General features: G+C 34.0%; 1 protein-coding gene across 1 annotated transcript; it reads left to right on the plus strand.

The window, feature by feature from the left end:
• The first annotated feature begins 229 nt into the window (after positions 1-229).
• On the plus strand, positions 230-15370 carry LOC123565997 (uncharacterized). Its single transcript, XM_053549203.1, has 5 exons — positions 230-321; positions 941-1103; positions 4259-4305; positions 9587-11202; positions 15306-15370. The coding sequence occupies exons 1-5, from the start codon at positions 230-232 to the stop codon at positions 15368-15370; spliced, it is 1983 nt and encodes a 660-aa protein (XP_053405178.1).
• The last annotated feature ends 7709 nt before the right edge of the window (positions 15371-23079 follow it).

Consider the following 23079-nt stretch of genomic DNA (forward strand, 5'->3'; position numbering starts at 1 on the left):
TTAACTATTTTAGTCTATTGTTTCGAACAGTTTTGTAGGTAAATTCAATATGGCCGACACGACCATTTTTAGTTTATTTTCATTGCTAACTGCCAAAACCTGTACAGTCACACTCCAACCATCTATATTTACATATATTTACAATGTCTTTTACCACTAAAATACTATTAAAATGTCACTAAAACACGTCTACCACCACCGTTCACCACGAGACATCTTCATGTTCAACATGAACCTGGCGAATACAATAATGATGCATAAAGCGGATAATCATAACAGAGGCTGGAGATCAGGGGAAAGTTGTGTAGCAACCAAGTTATTGTAAGTTTTATAAAACATAAGCCTAGCATCATTTCTGTAGTGTTCAATGGACTTCCAATCTAAACTTTATTGCATTTTGGAAACACTTGAAAAAGTGACGTAGTCATTTCTCCATCAAGTGTATATTTAAAAGTTAAAAGTGTGCGATGTCTAGAAATATGTAAGACTTATGCTGTGAGTTTCGTTTTGGGGAGGCTGCGTTTTTGGTGCGTGGCATTTCCTATTTGATATTTGTCTTTGTTTCTTTTTTAGCACTTGCTAGTGTTAAATTCTATGTCCCAAAATTCTTCCTTGGAATTTTTCTAATTGCTGGATATCATGCTGAAAGGTTTTGCAGTATGATATAAACTCCCGTGTCATCAGCGAATAGTCGCAACTGGGAGGTAATTTAACAGAATAAGGTAGGTCATTGATGTAGAAGAGAAACAGAAGAGGACCAGGAACAGAACCTTGTGGTACTCAAGATGTAACAGTAACTTCGCCAGAGTAAAGAAACATATTGAGGACAACAGTTTGAGAAAAACCAAGAAGACAAGATTTCACACGGTAATTAACTGGGGGAGAGACACCATGCGTTTGAAGCTTATAAAAAGTTTTAGATTGTTAACCTTATCAAAAGCTTCAGAAAGTTCCAGAAGGACAAGATCAGTTTGTTTGCCCTCATTCAACTATTTTATGAGATGATCAGAGAGTTCAAGGAGTTGAGCTACAAAAGGACGTCTGTCCTGGAATCCATGCTGCAAATCATGCAGCATATTATGTCTAGTAAAGTGAGACGAGAGGTAAAATGAGACAATATGCTCAAGTAGCTTGCATAGAATACAAGCCTAGATAAGGTCAGGAAAATTGGCCAATAATTTGCTACATCTCTTGTGTCACTCTTCTTAAATAGCGGTGCCACATTTGCTTTGGTTCTATCTGATGGAAGAGAACCAATAACTAGGGACTTTGGAAAATAAAAAAGTCAACATCAGAAATTTCTTTCCCTGGTTCTCGCAAGACAAGAGGTTTGATGAGATTAGGACCAAATACTGGAGAGAAGCTTAAGGATATTTTGTTTATGTTGATGTCTGGCATCTGTAGATATTTCGTTTGGCTTGAAAAAATGAAGATCTTATTTTTCAAAGACAGGACTGACTTAAAGACAGGGACCTGGAATGTACGAGAAAAGACACACTAGAACCACAGACACTTTGGGTCAGGATCCCCCGCCCACCCCACTCTCCTCCGTCCCTGCCTAAGTTTTGCGAATATGTTTTAGCATTTTAACATGTATTGCTAGTGACGATCATAAATAGCATTTGGTAACAATTTCAGCGTGTTTTAAAAACGTATTTTATCATCAGTTCTCTCTCAATGGAACTGTTGGTCTTGAGATTGTGCATTATCTGATTGAAAAGTACTTAAATGATCTTTTAGTGAGCAATGCCCTAGTAATCTAGCGTTTTTCCTGAAGTTATATAGCCTTTAAGTGAAAAATATTGCTTCAGGAAGTGCCGTTACTATTTTCACTATGCAATGTCAAGTATGTTTTCTTCGTATGACTCATGTGACATTTTTATTTTAATTAATGATTTGAGGGATTTGCATTTCATGTGTAGTCATCTGAGCTGTGTCTTGAAAGTTTCTTGTACAACGTATCCCTTTTTAATTTCTTTAATCAGCTTAGGCAGGGATATTTTACTACCCATCATTTTTGACTGATACATATTTTGGATGCCAGAGTGGATGAGCCTGTCAAGATCTCTTCTACCGATATAGATGTATTGCTTCTTAAAATTTTTCTTTAGATGTCTTAATGTATGCTTTGAAATGATTCAAGATGCTATCTTGAAAAGTTGTTTTTTTACGTGGGGTTTATCTTATTAAATTTAGGTATAATATTAACAGAAGCACAAACAATGTCATGGTCTATAATACCAGAAAAAGTTTCTGCATTGTTGACAAATATAAGATATGATGTCAGAAATAAGTGTAGGATATTTCCGTGACGTGTGTTCTCGTGATTTTCTCAATAAAATCAAAGTGGTGGGGTTGGGGGTTGGGGGTTGTCGCCTTGTACAAATTGTTCTACATTCCCCTTTTACCTTGCAAAACATAACTTATAGCAAACTGTTGCAGTGAAAGCTTTATTTAACATTACATATAATCAACAGACAACAAGAGCTACAAAGCTCTTAATTTACTATCAATTTCATACCAAGGGATCGAACCCCCTACCTCCCGCACCCAAAGCGGACCATTGACCTATTAAGACGTTTAATGATGAGAAGAAAAATAATAATTTCTTTCCTTTAAAATCGAAGATAACATATTTGAAATAAGATTTATGTCTACTGTATTGTGAGAAATGTTCAATCAATTTGATATCAATGACTTATGATAACTTGCGCATCTAATTGCCATTTTACTGTAGATATATACTTTTAAGACACAATTGCCTTTTTACACAATTTAAGTAAATTATAGAAAAGTAGGAAATTTTGGTTATGAAAATATCAAGAGCCCCCTTCTATTTCAGAGATTTATAATACATCGTCATTACAGATGTTTGTTTTTTAGGTTATTGTTTTTTCTTCAAGCGACAATCAACACTTGAAAAAAGTATTACTTTCAATATTAAAGTTCTCACATCTACCATTCTCAATTCTATTCAACAAAATTAATACGAACTGAATAATATACGTTGTTAACTCTATAATGTTACAGGTGCAGTTAGATGAAGATCTAATCCAGTTGTTCATGATGAGAAGGCGTTTAAAGGATGTTCTATTTTTAGCTCTGGCGTCCCCTAAAAGGGGTCAAGACATTTGAACAACCTTGATAGAGGACCATCTCAAGATGCAACTATTGCAATTTTGACCAGAAGTTTCAAGAATGCAAGTGTTGACAGACGAACGGTGAGTGATCACATTAGCTCACTCAGCACTTTGTGCTCAGGCGAGCCTATAAGAAATGAACCAAGTAAACTTTTCTTTGATATGATACTTGTTTTTTTTGGTTCAAGTATATTTCAGCTTAATATAATATTATGATTCCACATAAAACAAATCCTTTATTTAAAACGAATTATATTAGATGTGCATCATTTAGTAAGTAGGGAAAGAGCATACAAGACACCTTATGTGCTGATTTACCTGAACATCTACTGGGTCATCGGTTGCCAGATTCACTGGAAGGCCTACAACTGATGCCAGAATACTGTTACTTTACAGTGCCGGAACATGTTCTCTTCTGTGTAGACTTGAGAAAAAGTACAATCAGTAAAATAATGCTGCTGTGTGTGACATATTCCAAATGGTCAGAAATTAGTCCTTTTCAGGAATTTAGTAACTTCTCTGAGTTGCTTAACTGTACAAACTAAATCTTTCAGTCTAAACGAATGTTTATACATTTGCAACAAATGTTAATATATTTGCAATCCAAAAAAAGCAATCCTTGCTGACTAACCCCTAAGAACTTGCTCTGCATACCAGCAGAACACATTATAACAACTGTATGAGGTACTGCAATGCAATGAAAATGTAGTCTCCTAATACAACGGGTATGTAAGTATTTGTTTAGTTAGAAAACACAAGGATTGAGGTCTCCGATTGAATATATTGCATAAGTATAATTGTCTGAATTTACTTGCATTTTACGTGTGGATTTCTGTATAAATTCCTTAGGATCACAAGCTTTTGGGACGACCCGAGGGTACACTTAAAATACTTTAATATCAAAATAACAGAATTGAATAAACTAACAGATAGTTCAATAAATAAATAAATAAGTAAATGAACAAACATTTACTTGTGTTCTCCAGTACAAAACATCGTTCAGTAAGTTTAGTCTCACTTTATTTGATGTAACATAAACAAACCCAATAGCACACAGTATGTCATATCACAAATCATCTTGTTCTTGTAAAAGTTACATTCTCTATTTACTATTGCAGATACTTTATTCTTCAAAAGAAACAGGAAATCCAAGGTCGCTACATCGGTTTGTCACAGCATATCAATTCTGAATTTAAAGATCTCTACCGAGCTATGTTACACTGCCAACTTTAACAATTTTGACAAATTCAAGGACCATAATCTGAAGAACTGGTCTGGATAATCTGGTTATGGAACATGACTTAGATTTTAAAGTGAAACATATTTTGTATAAGTATGGGTGAGATCAAACAATTCTTTAGTTTTTGAGCTGACACCTTTTTCTTTTTTTCAATTGTGACTGTTCCAATTACAGTGATACTTATTCAAACTGACCTTTTCCTGTTTTCGACAAAGGTTTTATAGATATACACAATCTGTATAAGTTTTTATGAGATTACTGAAAAAGCACTTCTAACATTGTGCAGATGCTGTCACTATTTGCAATTTTGACTACTTCAAGCGAAGTAAACTCTGGACATCTGGGTGGTTACTGAACTTGACTAAAAGGTTATAAGGCAACATATTCTCTTATGATAAAATAGGAGTGATGTCAACAATTTATGATACATGCTGCTTGCAAAACAAATGCTGGATATAATATATTATAACAAAGCAAATTTCGGATTCAAACAAATTTATTTAAATTTATATTAGCTCATAAACATGTCTACAGAGTATCAACCAGGCACTGCTTACGCATATATGTATATATCCGCAAATCATTATTTCGTTTCTGTAAAACAACAGAAAGCTCACTGATTTAACCATACAGTCGAAACAAGTCGAAAGATTTCCTGCGGCCAGAAGTTAAACAGACCAGAAATAGAAATTGTTATCGATGTTTGTGTGACCACAGTCTAAAAGTAACTTATGGGTGAATAGCGAGCTTGTTTTTTTTTTCGTTTTGTTTTTTCATACCATTACGCTTTAATGTAGAAAATATTACTCCATTCTACATGTTTTACAAGTAGATCTATGAAATATGTATTTCCAAAGAAGTAAGAAATACACGGAATCGCAACAGGAGATAATCTATTTTTAATCTAATCTAAATTTATTTTTTATAGCTCTTTGGTATTTCTTAATTCTGAAAGTCATTGTTTTTAGCAAAAATAACTATATTTCCCTTTCATGTATAACATAGCTTTTAGCTCAACTGGCCACATTCCTTGACTATTGAAACACATTACTAGAGCTATCACAAATGTGATTCATGCCTTAAAAAATTCACCCGGGCGACGTTGACATATAGAGAAAACAACACAGAACCATAATCCAGGAAATTAAAGAGCATTTAAAAAGTCTCTTATGCACAATTAAGTATCAATATTGATCATTGCTGAAAGTTTGAATAAATTATATAAAATAATGAATGAGGAATATAGATCACAAGCATTTCTCTATATATCATATAGCTTGCCAGCTATATTGCGAAAACGGCGTTCCATAAATGCGAAAAACCAATATCGGTAAAAAATCACGTGATATCACCCATTCCCCATGTGCTACACAACTTGTTGCATTCCAATATACCTGCGGCATAAAGTACCCGGTAGTCAATTGTGGTAATCCGACAATGTTTTAATATAAACACGTAAAGCTAGGTAAATGCCCTTGTTGAAAGGTTTATAATTTCAAATATGTCTATACTACAGCGTATCAAATTTCAATGATTTTTCATGTAGCAGTAGCATGTTTAAACAAATTATTTATCTACTACTTGATTGTAAAGAATATAGAATCTACCTGCAAATTTTAAATTATTGATTCGTAGTCAATATTTTGTAAACTTTTAGTGCTGTCGGTGTTTTTTTACATATTGTATACGTTCTGACTATTTGAGGATATGTTTAACTAGTAAGTTAATTTATTTGTCATTTATATTAATGTCATATAAAGAAATAATATAAGGTGGACTAACTATGTACAATAGTAAGTGGACCTTCATAGGATGAAACTGTAGTTTGTCAAATTAAAAAGTACTAAGCTTCACACTTCAATATAACATAACTACGAATGATCCACTCTAAATGACCTTGACCCAAACATTTTTAAGGATAAACATTTATATGCACAATATATGATCTGCCATATTTTTGTTAACTCCCTGGGGCCGAAATGCGACTATAGGCGTTATATTTTCTACTCCCGTAGCGTCGATATCCGACTATACGCGCGTTATCAGGACTCACCAGGACGGCGATTGACGAGTATAGCCGCGGCACCGAAATCATGCTGATTGTGACATGTACTAATTAATTTTTGATAATCTTGGCAAAAGCAAAATTATTTTGCATACTGGGTATTAGTTTTTGTAATTAGTGCTAATTAGTTCCCTTGTTAAAATAAGTGTTTGCCATTATGCGGCCATGTAAAGACGAAATCCACTGTGTTTCGTTCATACTGTATTTCAAAGGAGTAAAATAATGTTGTCTGCCAAAAATCTTTCTTAAAATAAAGAAAATATTCATTATCATGCAGCTTCTGACATACCAGTTCCGTCCGATGATGATTCAGACGATGAAATTCCATTATCAGTTAAATGAATGGTCGGAAAATGTTAAGTTTTAGAAGGCTGAAATATTCGTACACTTACATCGAATACGATACAAACTGAAAAACATGTACACAGCAAAACATATTTTATAAAATACAAAATCAACGTGATTACATAAACATATGATTGTAAATTTAATAATCTTTCAAAGGTAAATGTATATATTACAATTTAACTGTCTTATCGCGTGTCACAAAACGTTTGTGTACATGTATACATCAAAATTAAACAAAGGCATGCTCGATATTCACACAAAAACGGGTGTCAATTTTAAGTATGCTTTTGTACAAAGTCTTTGTTAATATTGTATCTTTACATGTGAAAAAGTAAGCGAACCAGAAACGTTCAAATATTTTCAACGCAGTAGGTTTGTTAAAATTGTGAATACTTCGAAGTGAAAATATTTTTCTATTTGGATATAGGTTACGGATGAAATAGGATATAAAAATATTTTTTGAAACTTCGAAGGTTTTGTAAGTTTATTTTAATTTATTTTAATCACCAATGATTTCCTGCATGATTTCAATTGACTGCATGTGCGTGAGATCGTGATAAGATCAGAAAATGTTCTTCGACGTTAGGTGGTAATTCTTATCTCGCCGCAGCAGATATATTACGATATCGGCCCCAGGGAGTTAAACATCATTTCATTGAAAATGAAGCTATTTTGTGTGTGTGTGGGGGAAGGGGGGGGGGGGGGGGAGCAGGGTTTAATGCACATATATGTTTATATTGAATGTTGAGTCAGCATGCTAAATTCGTTTCTTGTTATGTTGTTTATATTGATTTGTGAAATCCTTTGTAGTGCATTTTAATTATATTTTAATTTTCCAATTTCTGAACTATAAGTATCTTTTAATAAATGTATTTTAAGAGGCCTACTTTCAGTTACTATAATTTTTGTCTGTGTGACAGTTTTGGGAAGTAGAAAATGCCTTTTATCACTATGTGAACAAATAAGCATTCAAATGGTTGTCTATTGGTTATGTTGTCTGCCGCTCAACCCAGGGGTCGTGGGTTGAAGCCCCATTGGGGTCTAAATCACGCTTTCTGATATGACACCAGTACTGGTTTTTCAGGATGCAAACTTGACAGTTTTTTGGGTTTTTTTTGTTGGGGTGAACGTCGCATCGACACAATTATAAATCATATGGCGACTTTCCAGCTTTGATGGTAGAGGAAGACCAGAGGTGCTCCTTCGTGCATTATTTCATCACGAGCGGGCACCTGGGTAGAACCGCCGGCCCTCCGTAAGCCAATTGGTTGGCTTCCTCACTTGAAGAATTCAACGCCTCGAGTGAGGCCTGAACCCACATCGGTGAGGGGCAAGTGATTTGAAGGCAGCTGCCTTAACCACTCGGCCACGGAGGCCTCTAGAATTGACAGTAGTCCAAATAACTCTGAATCACAATCGATCTATAATATATTGTGTATAAACTAAAAACATAAACAAGCACTTTTTGCCATTTCTAAATTATCATAATTAAATAATCATTGTCTTATATAGAAATGGTACCTAAAAGTTTAAATCATGTAAAGCAACTAAAACAATCTATGTTGAGTGCTTTTATTATAGTACTAACGTCTTGATCGGATGGTTTTAAAACCTTGTTGTATAAGCTTTCTGAAACTTGCCGATTGTCCTACCTATCAGTACAACGATAAATATTTAATCCCCTATTTTTATTGCTTTATTGCTGGTAGAACTAATACAAATATCTAAGGTAGATATCAAATACATACACGTATTTTTTGTATGACATCAGGAAACGCTTTAAGCATAACAAAATATATTCAAATCTACCATTTATGCTGAAATTTAGAATTAACATTATTTGTACTATGTTCAATATATACAAATAATAAAACACTCTTCAATATTTACCTTGAAAATTGACATTACAATGAAATGAGTCATATCACTAAGTTTAAACCATACAGTTAGTTCATTGTTCTTGTTAACTGATGTCATACAGATGCATAGGTAGTTGACAGGTAATGTGTCATTGATTAATCTGCAGTACTATATCTATTTCATATGAATGCGAAAATGAACCACACCCTAAACTTCTAAACTTAAAGCTCGCAGTTTGGTCGAGATTTTTCAACATGTTCATGTGTAAAGTGTATAAATGCCATTGAATACTGGTAAAGTTTATTATACACAAATTCATACAGTTATAATATTTTCACTTTTTTTTAACACTTTAAATTTTACCGATCACCTAAGGTTATAATCAAAAAAATTAAAGCTCGAAGAAGTTTTATTTTACATCGATGTGTCAAGGACAAGTAGTTTATCGCCTCGATCCTTAATACATATTTCAAAACACAACGTCATAGTTGTTCTGCATGACTCGGTACATAAATATTGAAGAATGATGTTCTTCAAAGTATACAACATGTGTGGAAATTTACCACTTTACATGAATTTTAAAGCAATAAGTCTTCAACGTTATCGTTCCCAAAAAACTTACGCACCCAATAATAAGGTAATTATATCTACACAGGGGAGTTAAGACAATGTACCAGTAGCCGCTAAAATTTCTGTTATGTTGCGGACTGCATGCGTTTTCCTATGATTTTGTGCTTTAATCGATACTCATGTAACCATTACCTTAAACATCCCTTACAATTTTAAACAGATTATTTTATTGTAAACTCACTTCTCATAACAATAATATGGACTTTGTTTTCAGCCAAAAGAGAATAACATAATTCAATCAAAATGTAAAGTTCACCTTGTTTACTGTGAATTTACGCTGTTTTGTTAAATTTTGTATTTCAGATACAACATGGCCGTATCAGGAAGAAAAGCCATGTCTTCTTCCACATTGTCACGAGGCTGCGCTGAAGACTATGAAATATTTTGTCAGCCATGTGACCTAGATGACCTAAGACTTCCAGCCTTTGGGTTCTGCAAAGATTGTGAAGAGCATTTGTGCGAGTCTTGTTTTAACCACCACAAAAAGGCCAAACCCTCCAGACATCATATCCTTTTGGATGAACACAATATGCCACAAAATCTTCAAGTTCAATCAAAATCTGCTAATGCTGATGAACTTAAAACACCCTGCCCTAAACACAAGAAAGAAATTATCAAGTTCTTCTGTCATGACCATGAAAACCTTCTATGCAATGTATGTGTCACACTTGACCATACCCGAACATCTTGCCAAGTCGACTATATACCAGACATATCTAAAAAGAGCCTAAAAAGAAAAGAGATCACAGAAACCCTAAAGAACTTAGACGTGGTGACTGAAAGATACAAGAGAGCAACAGTAGGCCTAAAGGAAAAGCTGAACACATCTACCAAGTTCTTGAAAGATGTTCTTCTAGAGATAAAGAGCTTCAGAAAAGAGATAAATAAAAGAATTGATGAATGGGAAAAGAAAGTTATAGAAATAGCAAAGGATATACAACGAGAGAATGATACAAGACTAAAAATAGCAGAAACAAAATGCAATGATGTCACAAAGTCTCTTGAAACATCATCTGACTATATCAAACAACTAAACGCATCCAAACAAGCAGATAAACTTTTTATTGAACTAAAGTCTGCTGAAAAACTGATCAGAGATCAAGAGAAAAAGCTTTCCAAACTACTATCACCTGATATTATAGAAGAATTCTGTTTTCAACCAAATCCAGCAATAAACTCCGCTCTTCAGGATATAAGATATTTAGGTACTATAAAACATAAAGAGACAGAACTATCAGCGCCTTCTCCTCCGACTGTAACATTGCCAAGGTTTTCACATCAAGGAGATATCTGTGTAGATAAAGAGGAGTGCTGGATATCAGGAATGGCTCTCCTTACACCTTCCAGACTTGTTCTCACAGACGAAAAAAACAACTGCATCAAAATGGTTGATCTAAGCAATGGGTCCATAACTGATTATTTACAACTAGATACTCCTCCCCTGGACATCACCACGGTGACCAGTAATCAACTTGCTGTCACCCTGTCTGACAAGGAAATAGTTCAATTTATATCTGCCTCTTCGAACAAACTCTCACTGAAACAAAAATTCAAGGTTGACGGAGACTGCAGTGGTATAAGTTGTTACCAAGACAAACTTGTTGTGACATTCGACGATCCAATCAAAATACAAATTTTTGATTTGAAAGGAAAAGTACTGACAACAATCACAAATGATTCAGTGGGTAAAAATTTTTATTTATGTATTCCACGTCATGCCACATCAAACGGTCAGTCTATATATGTATGTGAGGCAAGAATGTTTCAAGTTTACAGGTTTTCCTGGGAAGGTAAACCAACAGGCAGATATAGCGACATTCGTTCTCCAAGTGGCATTGCTATGTTAAATGACGGCTCCATCTTAGTTAGTGATAGCGACAATGGTAATATACAACATATATCTCGTGACGTAAGCGGAGGTAACATTGTATTAAAAAATCTGATATATCCAAAAGCAATCTGTTGGTGCAGTACAACCTGTAATCTGTACATAGGTTGTCAGAGCTCGGCTGGAAATTTATATCCTATCAAAATCTACAAGATGCTATAATATAATATTCAGCTTTAGCAGAACATTCACTGTACTAACACTAACACTAATCCCAAGAAATGTATCAAATGAAAGACTGGCTTAATAACTAACAATGTGAATTTAATGAAAGCATGTGGAAGTTCTAGCCGTTCCTTGCCTATTTCGTACAAATCGCCCAGAAATCAACTTTGTATACATGTATAGAATGGACATTGAAAACGACATGGATTGAAATTCATATCATTCTGTGACTGGCTAAAAGGATCTTTCACGAGTTTTTGTTTCTAAACTATTTCAAAAATGCCAAATCAAGAACTAAAACGTGCCCTAGTTGGGAATAGAACCCGAGCTGCTGCGGCAATAAACGTACTTTATGAAGTTAAATATAAAGCGTTATAATTAAGGCAACTTACCTTCAGTACTCCAGTACAAACACTTTTCAATATTGAATGGACAAATAGTATAAACAACTAATCTGTATGTGTTTCCATTAAGAAATAACTTATAGCAAGAGTGTCTTAACACTTATTCTAGCATAAAACTGCTGTTATTGTCACTTTTCGGGGGTGTTTTAACAGGAGAGAAAACGTGTGTTAACAGAGAGATTCTCGCGCTCACGTGCTTTTATAACACCTTTTTATATATGCACGTTTCGTGACAAAGCGTAAACGTATTACGACCCTACCGGGCTCGGGTAACAACCTATCCCTCGGGATTCTGCAGATGTTATAACACGAAAAAACATGCGTTATACCTACATTTATGCACGATGGGCAGTTATACGTCGGGTGTAATAATTTCACGAGGGCGCAGCCCGGGTGAAATTTTTTGGTCGACGTATTACCGCCCGAGTGCATAAATAGTGTTAAAATACGGTTTTGGTATAAATTATTTCGATTCTAATATGCCTTTAATCTAAAACAGTAGATAAAATATAGTAGCGCTCTTTCTTAGTGGCAACAAAAACATTGACGTCACTGCACGTTGACGTGACGTCATTTTAGTGTAAGAGTGTTTTAACAGAGAAAAGCATATTTATATTAAGAATAATATATAATCTGTAAGTAACTAAGTTTCAAAGCCTTCTTAAGAAATATAGGCATAATTCAATAATTTCTGATATCTAAAATGTTCATCTTTTTTGTTGTCGTACGGTCTGGAAGTCAGTGCCTTTAACAAAAATGAAATAAAAAGTGCTAACGCTTAGATAGATTACTCCAAGGGGCGACTACAAAGAGATAACATTGATCTGGTCGTCTCTTGCAGCAGTGGTCTTGTTTGTTCAGCATGACTGTTTCTATAATTGATCACAGACACTCGGGGTTCGGACCTCCACACACCCCATTCTCCTCCGCCCCTGGTTAAGTCTAGCCAATATTTTTTAGCATTTTACTATGTGTTGAGCATAGGTAGATATCATAAAACGCATTTTGTAACATTTCAACGCGTTTTTTAGAAATGTATTATTACCATCAATGCTTTCAATATTACAAGATATGCAACATCGCACGAACAATGGGAACACTTGCTTGCTCTGGACCCTCGCTTTGTGTAGCGCATGTCATAAACCGGGTACCACAATTGATACTCTAACGGCAATGTTAAACCAGATCATCACTTCTTTATGTAAACAAACCTCGTGTAACACGTGCAGAAGCGATAATCCGGTATAATGTAGTCGAAACGGTATCAATTTTGGTACCCGGCAACGATATTCGCAGTTCAAAGCAGGGATCAATTCGCAAGGAAGTGTTCCATAGAATTTAGATTGATTGATTTATATTATTTATTGATTTCTCGCCGGAATACAAATGACAGTTGTCGGGACCGGTGTCATTTGACAGAATGGTAACAGGTCTGACGATTGATACCAGAGATTCATTGGTAGGGGTTCATTTAAAAGTTTCACTGGCTATTGTTTCCCTAGTGTTCGTGTGATGTTTCATATCTTGTAATATTGAGAGCATTACAGGTAAAAATACATTTTTTAAAAACACGATGAAATGCTACAAAATGCGTTTTATGATCGTCACCTATGCTCAATACATGGTAAAATGCTAAAATATATTCTCTAAACTTAACCTGGGGCGGAGGAGAATGGGGGGTGTGGAGGTCCGAACCCCAAGTGTCTGTGTAATTGATTGCATGTTTAGCACCTGTGCTTGAAACTATTTTACTGATATTCCTCTGTCAGACGTCCTGTTCAAATGGCGTTTTGATTAAAGGGAAATAACTGCGTACTATCCTGCCCTGTATATATCTAAATCTATTAAAATATTCAAAGTCCCAGGTGTTTTCACTAATATCTTTTGTCTAAAATCTACCATCTACCGCAACTGTTGATGAACTGACAAAATTACTTTCCCTGATTGTATGTTTGTTTCGCCGAGGGCGACTCCTCCAGAAGACAATTATTATTTTTAGTTGGAGGATAGTGAATGACACAGAAGAAGCTTCCCGGTTCTTTAGTGTGCCAGGTGTAAAGCACCCATACACGGGATCACATAAAATATTAAGGTTATATTAAAAGATAAGAGCATAATGAACACTGTATTTGTATCATTATTAAGTGTAACACATTGTAGTATGTGACAGCTTTTTCGAAACAAGTATTTCGAAATTTCTATACCTATAGTGTGATAGGTAAACACATGTACAATGAACACCATGTCCATGTATTATTCATATACGTACATCACCGGACAATAAAGTAAACGTTTCTCGAAGAGAGCAGCTCTGTATTTTCTCGGCAACATTTAGCATCTCGAGTGAATATATGACATTCTTATACTTTGTTTATCACTTGAAAAAGGTAAATGTTATAACCAACGGATGTTAAATGCGCACATATACTTACAGTTTACAAACATAACCGTTTTGAAAATTGTTACAGGAGTATTTGCTATCAACAACTGTAAAATGTTTAGAGTGGTCCGAATTTTAGACTGATTCAACATACCCGTGTAGACTGTACAACTGGACAACTGCGTCCGCTCCCACGCTGAAATGCTGTATTTATATTACATAGTCGGACGCTATGACCATGCGTGTAATTCCGGCTACTTACATAAGCACCAAATCACGCTGTGTAAAAACTATCAAAATAGCAGATATCCTCTACTGTAATTTCAGCAGATATCGACGTTGTATAGATTTCTAAACCGCACTTTTACAAAAAGTACTTTGATTTCATCTCAATCATTTTGATATTATTTTTTTAGTTGAACGGAATGATAATGTTTTTACCAAGTGAAAAGGAAATTTCGTCACACTACCAACGCCTCTGGGTTCAAGCGTCCCGCTTAAGATCATATTATCGGATTAGAACATAAATATATATTTTCATATTCAGCTGTCTCGTTCTGTTGAAAAAACAGACTTCATCAATAAAATTAAAGAACTCCAGTATTAAAGCTTATGAATACTTAATATAGTGATTATGACATACTGTTAAAAATAATTACTGACCAAAATCCGGAATAGCTTTTAACTACATGTATTATGTTTTTTTTATCCTTGATCTATATGCTTCAAAACCTGTCTCGAGCTCTGTGTTTTGATTCATTTTGTCGTTGTAATTCTTTGCTATTGATGCATTAGTCTTAGCTCAAAATCATATGACTGTGGCATGTTCTTGAACATTTTTTTGAAAGCTAGGGCATTTGTTATAATGGTGATGTTATCAAATGTCTTAAATACCTTAAATAAGGAGTACAGTAAAAAAAAACCAGGGCGGGGGCTGGGCTATTCGTTACTTGGGAAGGTATTCGTCTGTCGGATTCATCTTGGAAAAAATGAACTACAGTAATATTGTGTACGTAAATGTGGAATTATGTAGTTTAAGTTCCTGGTAAGGGATGAGATGATGGTTGTCTTCATTAATGTTAATTTTGATTTTGTAAAATATGATCAGAGAAGTTTGATGACGGTGTTGATATAGGGTTTGCAAGGTTATGGCATTTATAATGTGGGAAATACTGCTTGTTACAGACATAGAGTGCTGCCGACAATTTGCTAGTCAGAGACTAGACACAGCTGAAGAATATTCTAGTTGAGGTGTTGTAAACCTTTGTTTTTAATTTCTTTATTGTTTGTCTTGACATTTCTCATGATGAAGTAAAGAGAATATTCTGCTTTAGATGTAATATTGTTGATATGTGATGAATAGTTTAAATCTTTATAAACTGTCACCCAAAGGTATTTACGGCATTCATGCTTTTTAATTCCGTGCTATGTGAAACATATTGGAAGATATAAGGGTTCATTTCACTAGTTATTCCCAACACCTCACACTTATCAGGGTTAAAATTCATAGTCCTGTTCCCATCGTTCAAGAGTGTGCAGAACATTTTTTAAAGTTTGGGAGTTGGATGAATACTTGCCCGTCAGATATACAATATTATCATTTGCTTTGCTTTATAATGGAATCAGGGAGGTCATTGATATAGGAGTCAAAATGCCAGGGGTCAAAAACCAAAAGTACAAACTATAAAGTTTCTTCAAATGTATTTAGTCTAAATATATCAATGATTCGAACGACTTTATTGTGGGTGTTATGCTAGCTGTTAGCTGTTAGCTTTTAGCTGGAAACAACAAATAAGACAGGAGCCTACGTTTTGAATATTGTACAAAACGATCCCTAATTGCGTTTGTATCATAATGTAGGTATGCCACTATAAAAACATCCAGTGAATTGCCATTTACATGAATAGAAAAGAAAAGGGGAAAAACACCCCCGATTCTAACGCAGAAGGCGAGTACAGTCTCAACGCATAGCTGTGTATCCGATTAATGTCCGTTTTGGGGGATTTATCTCAAATGAATTGCAATTTTACGGGATATAGACCGTGGTACAGCTGCTTCAGCATTTATACACTTGTCAGCCATATTAACTTAACGCTTAGTAATAATATAATATAATACTATTGATTTGTACTTTCATTTCTTTCAGTTGAATTAATGTACACAGAGTTACCAACATGTTTTGAATATGCCGATCAATGGCCAAAAAAACGCATATCGAACTTTCTGTACTAAACGCGGCTGCTGATAAGCTCAATTGAAAAATCGATAATCTTGTAGCTTTGATCGTTATCTTCCGTAAATTTTCGTCCATCGAAATTTAGCGGGGACCCATAAACCATGTTTTTAATAAAATCGATATTTAAATTGCCTTAAGCTATATTTAACTAGTGGAAATCTTTTTTTTACTACGAAATGCTAATGGTGGTAGGAAAACGTCAGTAAATAGCTAGGCAAAAAGATCTATAATTATGTAACATTTGTTTAATATTAATTTGTGATGAGCATGTTTGTGTTTAATTAATTCAATGCCAATGCATATTAATTCCTTGTTTTTATATGTTTACTCTAGAGAAAAGTAATTATTGGGTCGACTTACTGAAACCGCGTTAATTTTTTTTGCTATAACTAAAGTAACTTGATAATAACATTCTATTAGACTAGCCACTAGACTGATAATAAATATGTAAATTTAACTCATTTACTTGAGCAAAAACCACGCATTTAGAAATACTGGCTTTTTGCTGGAACAAAATCGGTTGCCATTGCGCATGCAGTTGGAGCAAAAACAAAGTATAAAAAGATACAACGCAACATGTCAGTAATATTTTACCAAGCAGTTGGTGCAGAAACCAAGTATTTAAAACTGCAGGTGTTTTGCACTGACAGATTTTCATTTGAATTGCTTAAATGTATGCCCAAACCTTGTATAAACAGATATGACATTTTTGCTCCAAATATACAACAAATTTTAGCATCAAGTATGGTTACAAAAACAATTATATAGGATTTCAGTCTGCAGTATTAAGTTTAAATTTTCACTTTGGGAAAGTTAATTTTGCATTTATTAATTGCATTTTAACTGTGATTGGTTTTCTGCAAACTAGCAAAGTTAAGATTATTTTATTAAAAAAAAATAATTTATACTATACTCAATATTAATCATATCAAATGACAAACAGCTTTAAGGTAATAATCATTGAGAATCTATTTAATATAAATATCTTATTTTATAGTTCTTGATATAAAACAAATTGTATTTTTATCAAGTATAACATTTATATAGAATGTAACATTGATTACATGTAGTATATAATATTTTTCATAGATGTACCAGGTCTGATTCTTTAGATGACAGCTGATTGGAGAAGCAATCGAACTAGAAAACAAATACAAAGTCAAAGGTGCCCTGAGTTTATACCACAGAAGGTGGAAATTCAGCTGAAGAAAGTCAGCAATTTAGTGGTGGAAACGTATCAAGAACAGAGAATGATGAAATAATAAATTCAGAAATGATTCTTGTGATAATTGTATTTACCTGAATATACAAGCAATAAGTAACGTAATACAGTGATGTATACTAATGTTGACGATCCATGAAAAAGGAAATAACAATATGGGTTGCAATTAATAATAATAACAGTGCAGTGTAACATTGTGATGAACAGTAATGTTAACGACGCCCCTAATAGTGCGTATGACAAAGAAATAATACCAAAACTAGAGCACCACCTTACAGGTGTAGACGCTCATCGGTTTTTGTATCTCTGTATAATAGAAATATTGTCATACCCATGATATTCTAAGTTCAAAAGGGGTCATATTTTTGCAAAAAGCAATGTAGAATGGCGAATAACTGCTCCAAGTTCTAAAGCAATAGCTTTGACTGTTAATGAGAAAAATTGACGCAAAACTTAACCAAGAAATCTGCTATTTTATAAGTCCAAAAGGGGCCATAATTCTTCCAAAAAGCAGGATGGAGTTATGTTTCTAGCTGTACAGTTTCAGCTTTTGATGGTTAACAAGTGTTACAAGTTTTAAAGCAATAGCTTTGATAGCTTAGGAGAAAAGCTGATCTAAACACAAAACTTAACCAAGAAATCTGACTTTCTAAGTCCTAAAGGGGCCAGAATTCTTGCAAAAGCAGGATGGAGTTATGTTTCTTGCTGTACAATTTGAGCTATTGATGGTGAACAAGTGTTGCAAGTTTTAAAGCAATACCTTTGATAGTTAAGGAGAAAGGCTGACCTAAACATAAAACTTAACCAGGCAATGCCGACGCTGAAGACGATCCAGTGATGGCAATAACTCATCTTTTTCTTTTCTCAATAAATCAGTTGAGCTAGAAATGCAAGCAATAAAGTTGACGCGATAGACAATAACATTGAAAATCAGTGCATGTGACAATGAAATAACACCAGAAAGTCCAAGAAATAATGAAGATGCAGTGCAAAGTAACATAGTGATGGAAACTAACACTGAAGACGGTCAAAATAGTGTGTGTTACCAGATGATGTGTTGAACACATCACCTATGCCTGATGGTCAAAGGTCAAAGTCACAATTCCAGGTCAAGGGTTAGATATTTTGTTTTTGCTCCATAACATCTATGTGCCTGGAAGAGTTTTATTACTAAATGGATTTGATTCAGACATAAAATAGTTGGTTTTCATTATCACCCATATCATATGACACAACCGCCATAACTCTTGCACCAATATTTCATAAATTATGGCCCCCTGTTTACTTAGAATTTCAGGTTAAAGTTATGATACACTTTCACTTTATCTCAGTTATTACTAAATGGATTTGATTCGAACTTTAAACAGATGTTCCAGCTTATCATCCACATCATGTGACACAAGGTGCATAACTCTGACACCAATTTTTCATGAACTCTGCCCCCTTTTACTTAGAATTTAAGGTTAATTTTGATGCATTTTCACTATATCTCAGTTATTATGAAATGTCTTTAATTCAAACTTGAAGTAGTTGTTCCACATCATCACCCACATCATATGACACAAGGTGCATAACACTTGCACCAATATATCCTGAATTATGCCCCCTTTTTGGAATTATACTTTGGTTTTGATACACTTTATCTGTACCTCTCTTATTATTTGATATTTTTATCACAGACTGAAGCTATTGTGCGATATTCATCCACCACTGGAATCATTAAATATTCCAGTGAAAGTTCGACTTTGGCTGCAAACCACCAAATTTTATGAATTTATGGCCCATTTCCAACTTAAAATTTGCCAAACTCATGGTTGCCGGACAGCAACGCACGAAAGGCTTGACAGATTTAGATAAATTTTGGTACACAGGTGTAACATCATAAAATACAGCTCAAATTCGATTTAAATTGCACCTTCTTGAGGCCATGTCTTCTTGTGGTTGCCATTCTTCTGTGACAAGACCGTAATGTGGGGGTATTCGTCACTCCTGTGACAGTTCTAGTTATCGACAGTAACTTTTCAAAACAGTCAAAATGTACAGATGTATATCTAATGAAGAGTTTTATCTCTCGTTCCATGTTCTAAAAAAAATGATCATTGCAATATGTGTGCAAAGTACCACATAACTAAAAAAGGATAGAAGAGAAAGAAGAGTTCCAAAAGCACAAACAATATAAAATAACAGCTCGGGATGAAAAGTAATGACAAAATCCAAGCCAATGAAGACAGTAAGGTTCACACATGCACCATTGTTGTGCAATCAGTTCTGTACACACCTTGTAATTTAGACAGTGTAATGTACTGTATGAGGAAGTTGTGTTACTTTAATCTATCAGTTTACAGTTTTGGAAACAGTTCATGTTACGTGTGGTCAGAAGAGGGGTTCCTGTGAGATTTCTACGAGTACAATCTACCACAATCAGCTGAAACTGTTGAATAATAGTTGGATGCAAGGGACAGAACAGAAATCAAATTATTTCACGCAGGAAACACAATCAAGAATACTAAACATATGTGTCTCGAATTTCTTGAATCTGGAAACACACAATGGAGTGCGACAGCACGCATGCTGCAATGAGTTTACCAAAATACTCGGTCAAAGCAAGTGGGACACTGTGATAACCACGGCCAGATGTGGCAAACCGTACACTGTTGCCGGATTAGAGTATGAATATTTTTCTAATTTTACACAGCTTAAAGAACATCAAGATCACACATTAAGACAATGGAGTAGTAGTGAACTGGATGAAAATGAAGTGGATCAGATTTACTAAATATAATCCAAATGCTTGTTCTTCAAATATTGTATTACTGATAAGTATTTTGAGAGGATACAACTCACAAAAGATAGTCAACTACCAGCCAAAGACCAACAACCGAAGCTGTATAAGAGCAAGCTTCCACATCAATCGCCGAAAAGAAAAACTTCTTTGCAATTTGCAGAAAAAAAATTATTTCCAGTGATTCATGATTATTACAAGTCTCTCTCTTCCGACAAGTAAATTGTCAAAAGCAGTGCTTGCAGAACCAGACTTTGAGGGAAGCAATGAAGACATAGATCCTGAAAGTGAACTATCATTGAAGGGAGCAATACAAGAAGTTATCCACTGACTATTTTTGAATGCCAGGAATAAAGAACAGATCAGAATTATAATAACTCGCATAATATTAATTACTCTGTGCTTCCATAATTATCTTTTTATTAAAGTAATGTACTTCAGATACTGTTATTTTTCTTCATTTCACACTGTTTAATAGACAATCAATTGAGCAATGACGTTGTATATGTACATGCTATATATTGTCATTATTTTTTTCTTAAATTCTGCAATAATTGTTATGGCAAAATATCTTATCTGAATATACTATGTTTCTACACAGTTTTTTACCGAGTACTTTTATGAGTATGGTCAGTGCATAAGCCACTCAATTTTATTAGCGATTGTTCTTGCGCAATGATTTAGTGATAAATATAATCAAACTGTGACAGCATAAATCCTGTACTTACATCTGCAGTGTTTATGCGGAGTGTATTAGGACTTGAATTACCATAAATGAGCCAGCAAAAACCCTGTATTTGCAACTGCAATGTTTTTGCATAGTTGATTTTGTTTACATTTTAGGGTAGCAGTTCCAGCAAAAACATTGTTTATTAACATACGTGGTTATTGCACAAAAAAATATATTTGAAATATATACAAACTGTTTGTGCAAAAACAATTTTTGCTTCTAACTCCACAAATACTAAATTTACTGTCAAACCACTTAAACAGAACATAAAATATATTATTTCCAGTATATGTGTAAAAGATTGTTCCTCTAATAAAAGGCACATAAAAATTATACAGTTTTTGCTTCTCCTGAAAAGTTTTCAAAATAGAGATACTAGGTTTTTGCTCTAACCCGACGATATCATAGTCTAGGAGCTAGTCTACATTTCTATTAAAACACGTTGTTTACCGCCCTCTTTTGTAAAAAAAAAACACACATTCTCTTCTATCAAAACTCATTAACTTGAATAATTCTTTTTTTTCTGTTTTTAATTGATAAAAGCACATAAACTGTCTGTGTGAAAATAATGAAAGTTTATCACGTACAATAAAATAATTGTCATCATTTATTTGTAATGCTGTTGGTTTAAAACACGCTTTCTTTTTTATGTTTACTTAAAGTGTCCCAACTCTTATAAACAATATTTATATGCCGATAGACTTATTCGTTCCTTCAACCTTTATTTCTATAACATAATAAGCGACGGTATGATTAAGAGATAATTAAAATAGGCACTGACTTCCAGACCGTGCGACCAAAAAAAAAAGAGAAAATCTTTAGATATCAGGAAATCACTAATGTTTTTCCTAAGTGAATGATTATAAGTTATGGAAACACATAAGAATAAGTTGTTTTTACTAATTTTTCCAGTCAAAACTGAAAAGCGTTTGTAACGGGATACCGGAGGTAAACTGCTTTAATTATAAAGCTTTATATTTAACGACTTTTAGATACGTATCCTGCGTTGTGTATTGGCCGAGACCGCAAGATAATGTTTATTGCCGCTGCGACCCGGGTTCGATTGTTTTTTTTCCCCTTGATTTGGCATTTTTAAGATAGTCAAGAAACAAAAACTTATGCTCGCTCATATATTTATAATATATTCAATTTTAAAGAAAGATATTTTTAGCCAAAATCTGGAGGTCAGTGCCTTTAGATTTGACATGATTGTGCCATTTATTCCTTTGCAGTAGAATTACGTTACTTCGCTTTATATAATTAAACATGAGCAATTAAAATATTTAAGATACTTTATTTGTTGTGAGGTATAAATCTTAAATTGAAATAGCTGGCAAAAAAAGCATAATTTGTTTAATTAAAGAATAAAACATTATTCTTAATATTCTATGGATTTTTAGATTATTTAAGAAATAATATATCTCATTTAGTGATTTGTCGCTGAAAACTTATTGCTTGGAGTTCAGATGCGAAGGAATTATATCACGCGGGCGCAGCCCGAGTGATAAAATAATACGCATCTCAACGACAAACAATGAGATTACTCAAGAGCAAATCACTAAATGAGATATATTATTTCGATTCTAACACGTTACCAAGGATTTTAAAGTACATCCTTGGCGACATTCATTAAATAATTGCCGGTTTTCAATTGGTTTATTTTCCTCCGCGCCGCTATGCCGTTTGAAGCTATGACGTAATGATTGTGACGTCAGAAAAATGAATTGTTGTATAATAGGCCTAATTCACTGTTTTCAGCCTTCTTTGTTTAAAAGGAAAATGAATCGGATCGTGTTAGAATGCTGCATTTAAATGTCTCATTTGTCTTTTATGTATTGTACCTGTTTGAAATATCTAAATACTTCAACAATTTTGACAAAATAATAAATTTAAAATGAAAAATTATTAATTTGTCAATTTCCAAAATTAATCTTTGCTTACATATTCATTCTTTTCTGAAATAAACATGCTAACATGATAATTGTTTGA

Source organism: Mercenaria mercenaria, chromosome 8, assembly GCF_021730395.1.
Source record: "Mercenaria mercenaria strain notata chromosome 8, MADL_Memer_1, whole genome shotgun sequence".
NCBI lineage: Eukaryota > Metazoa > Mollusca > Bivalvia > Venerida > Veneridae > Mercenaria > Mercenaria mercenaria.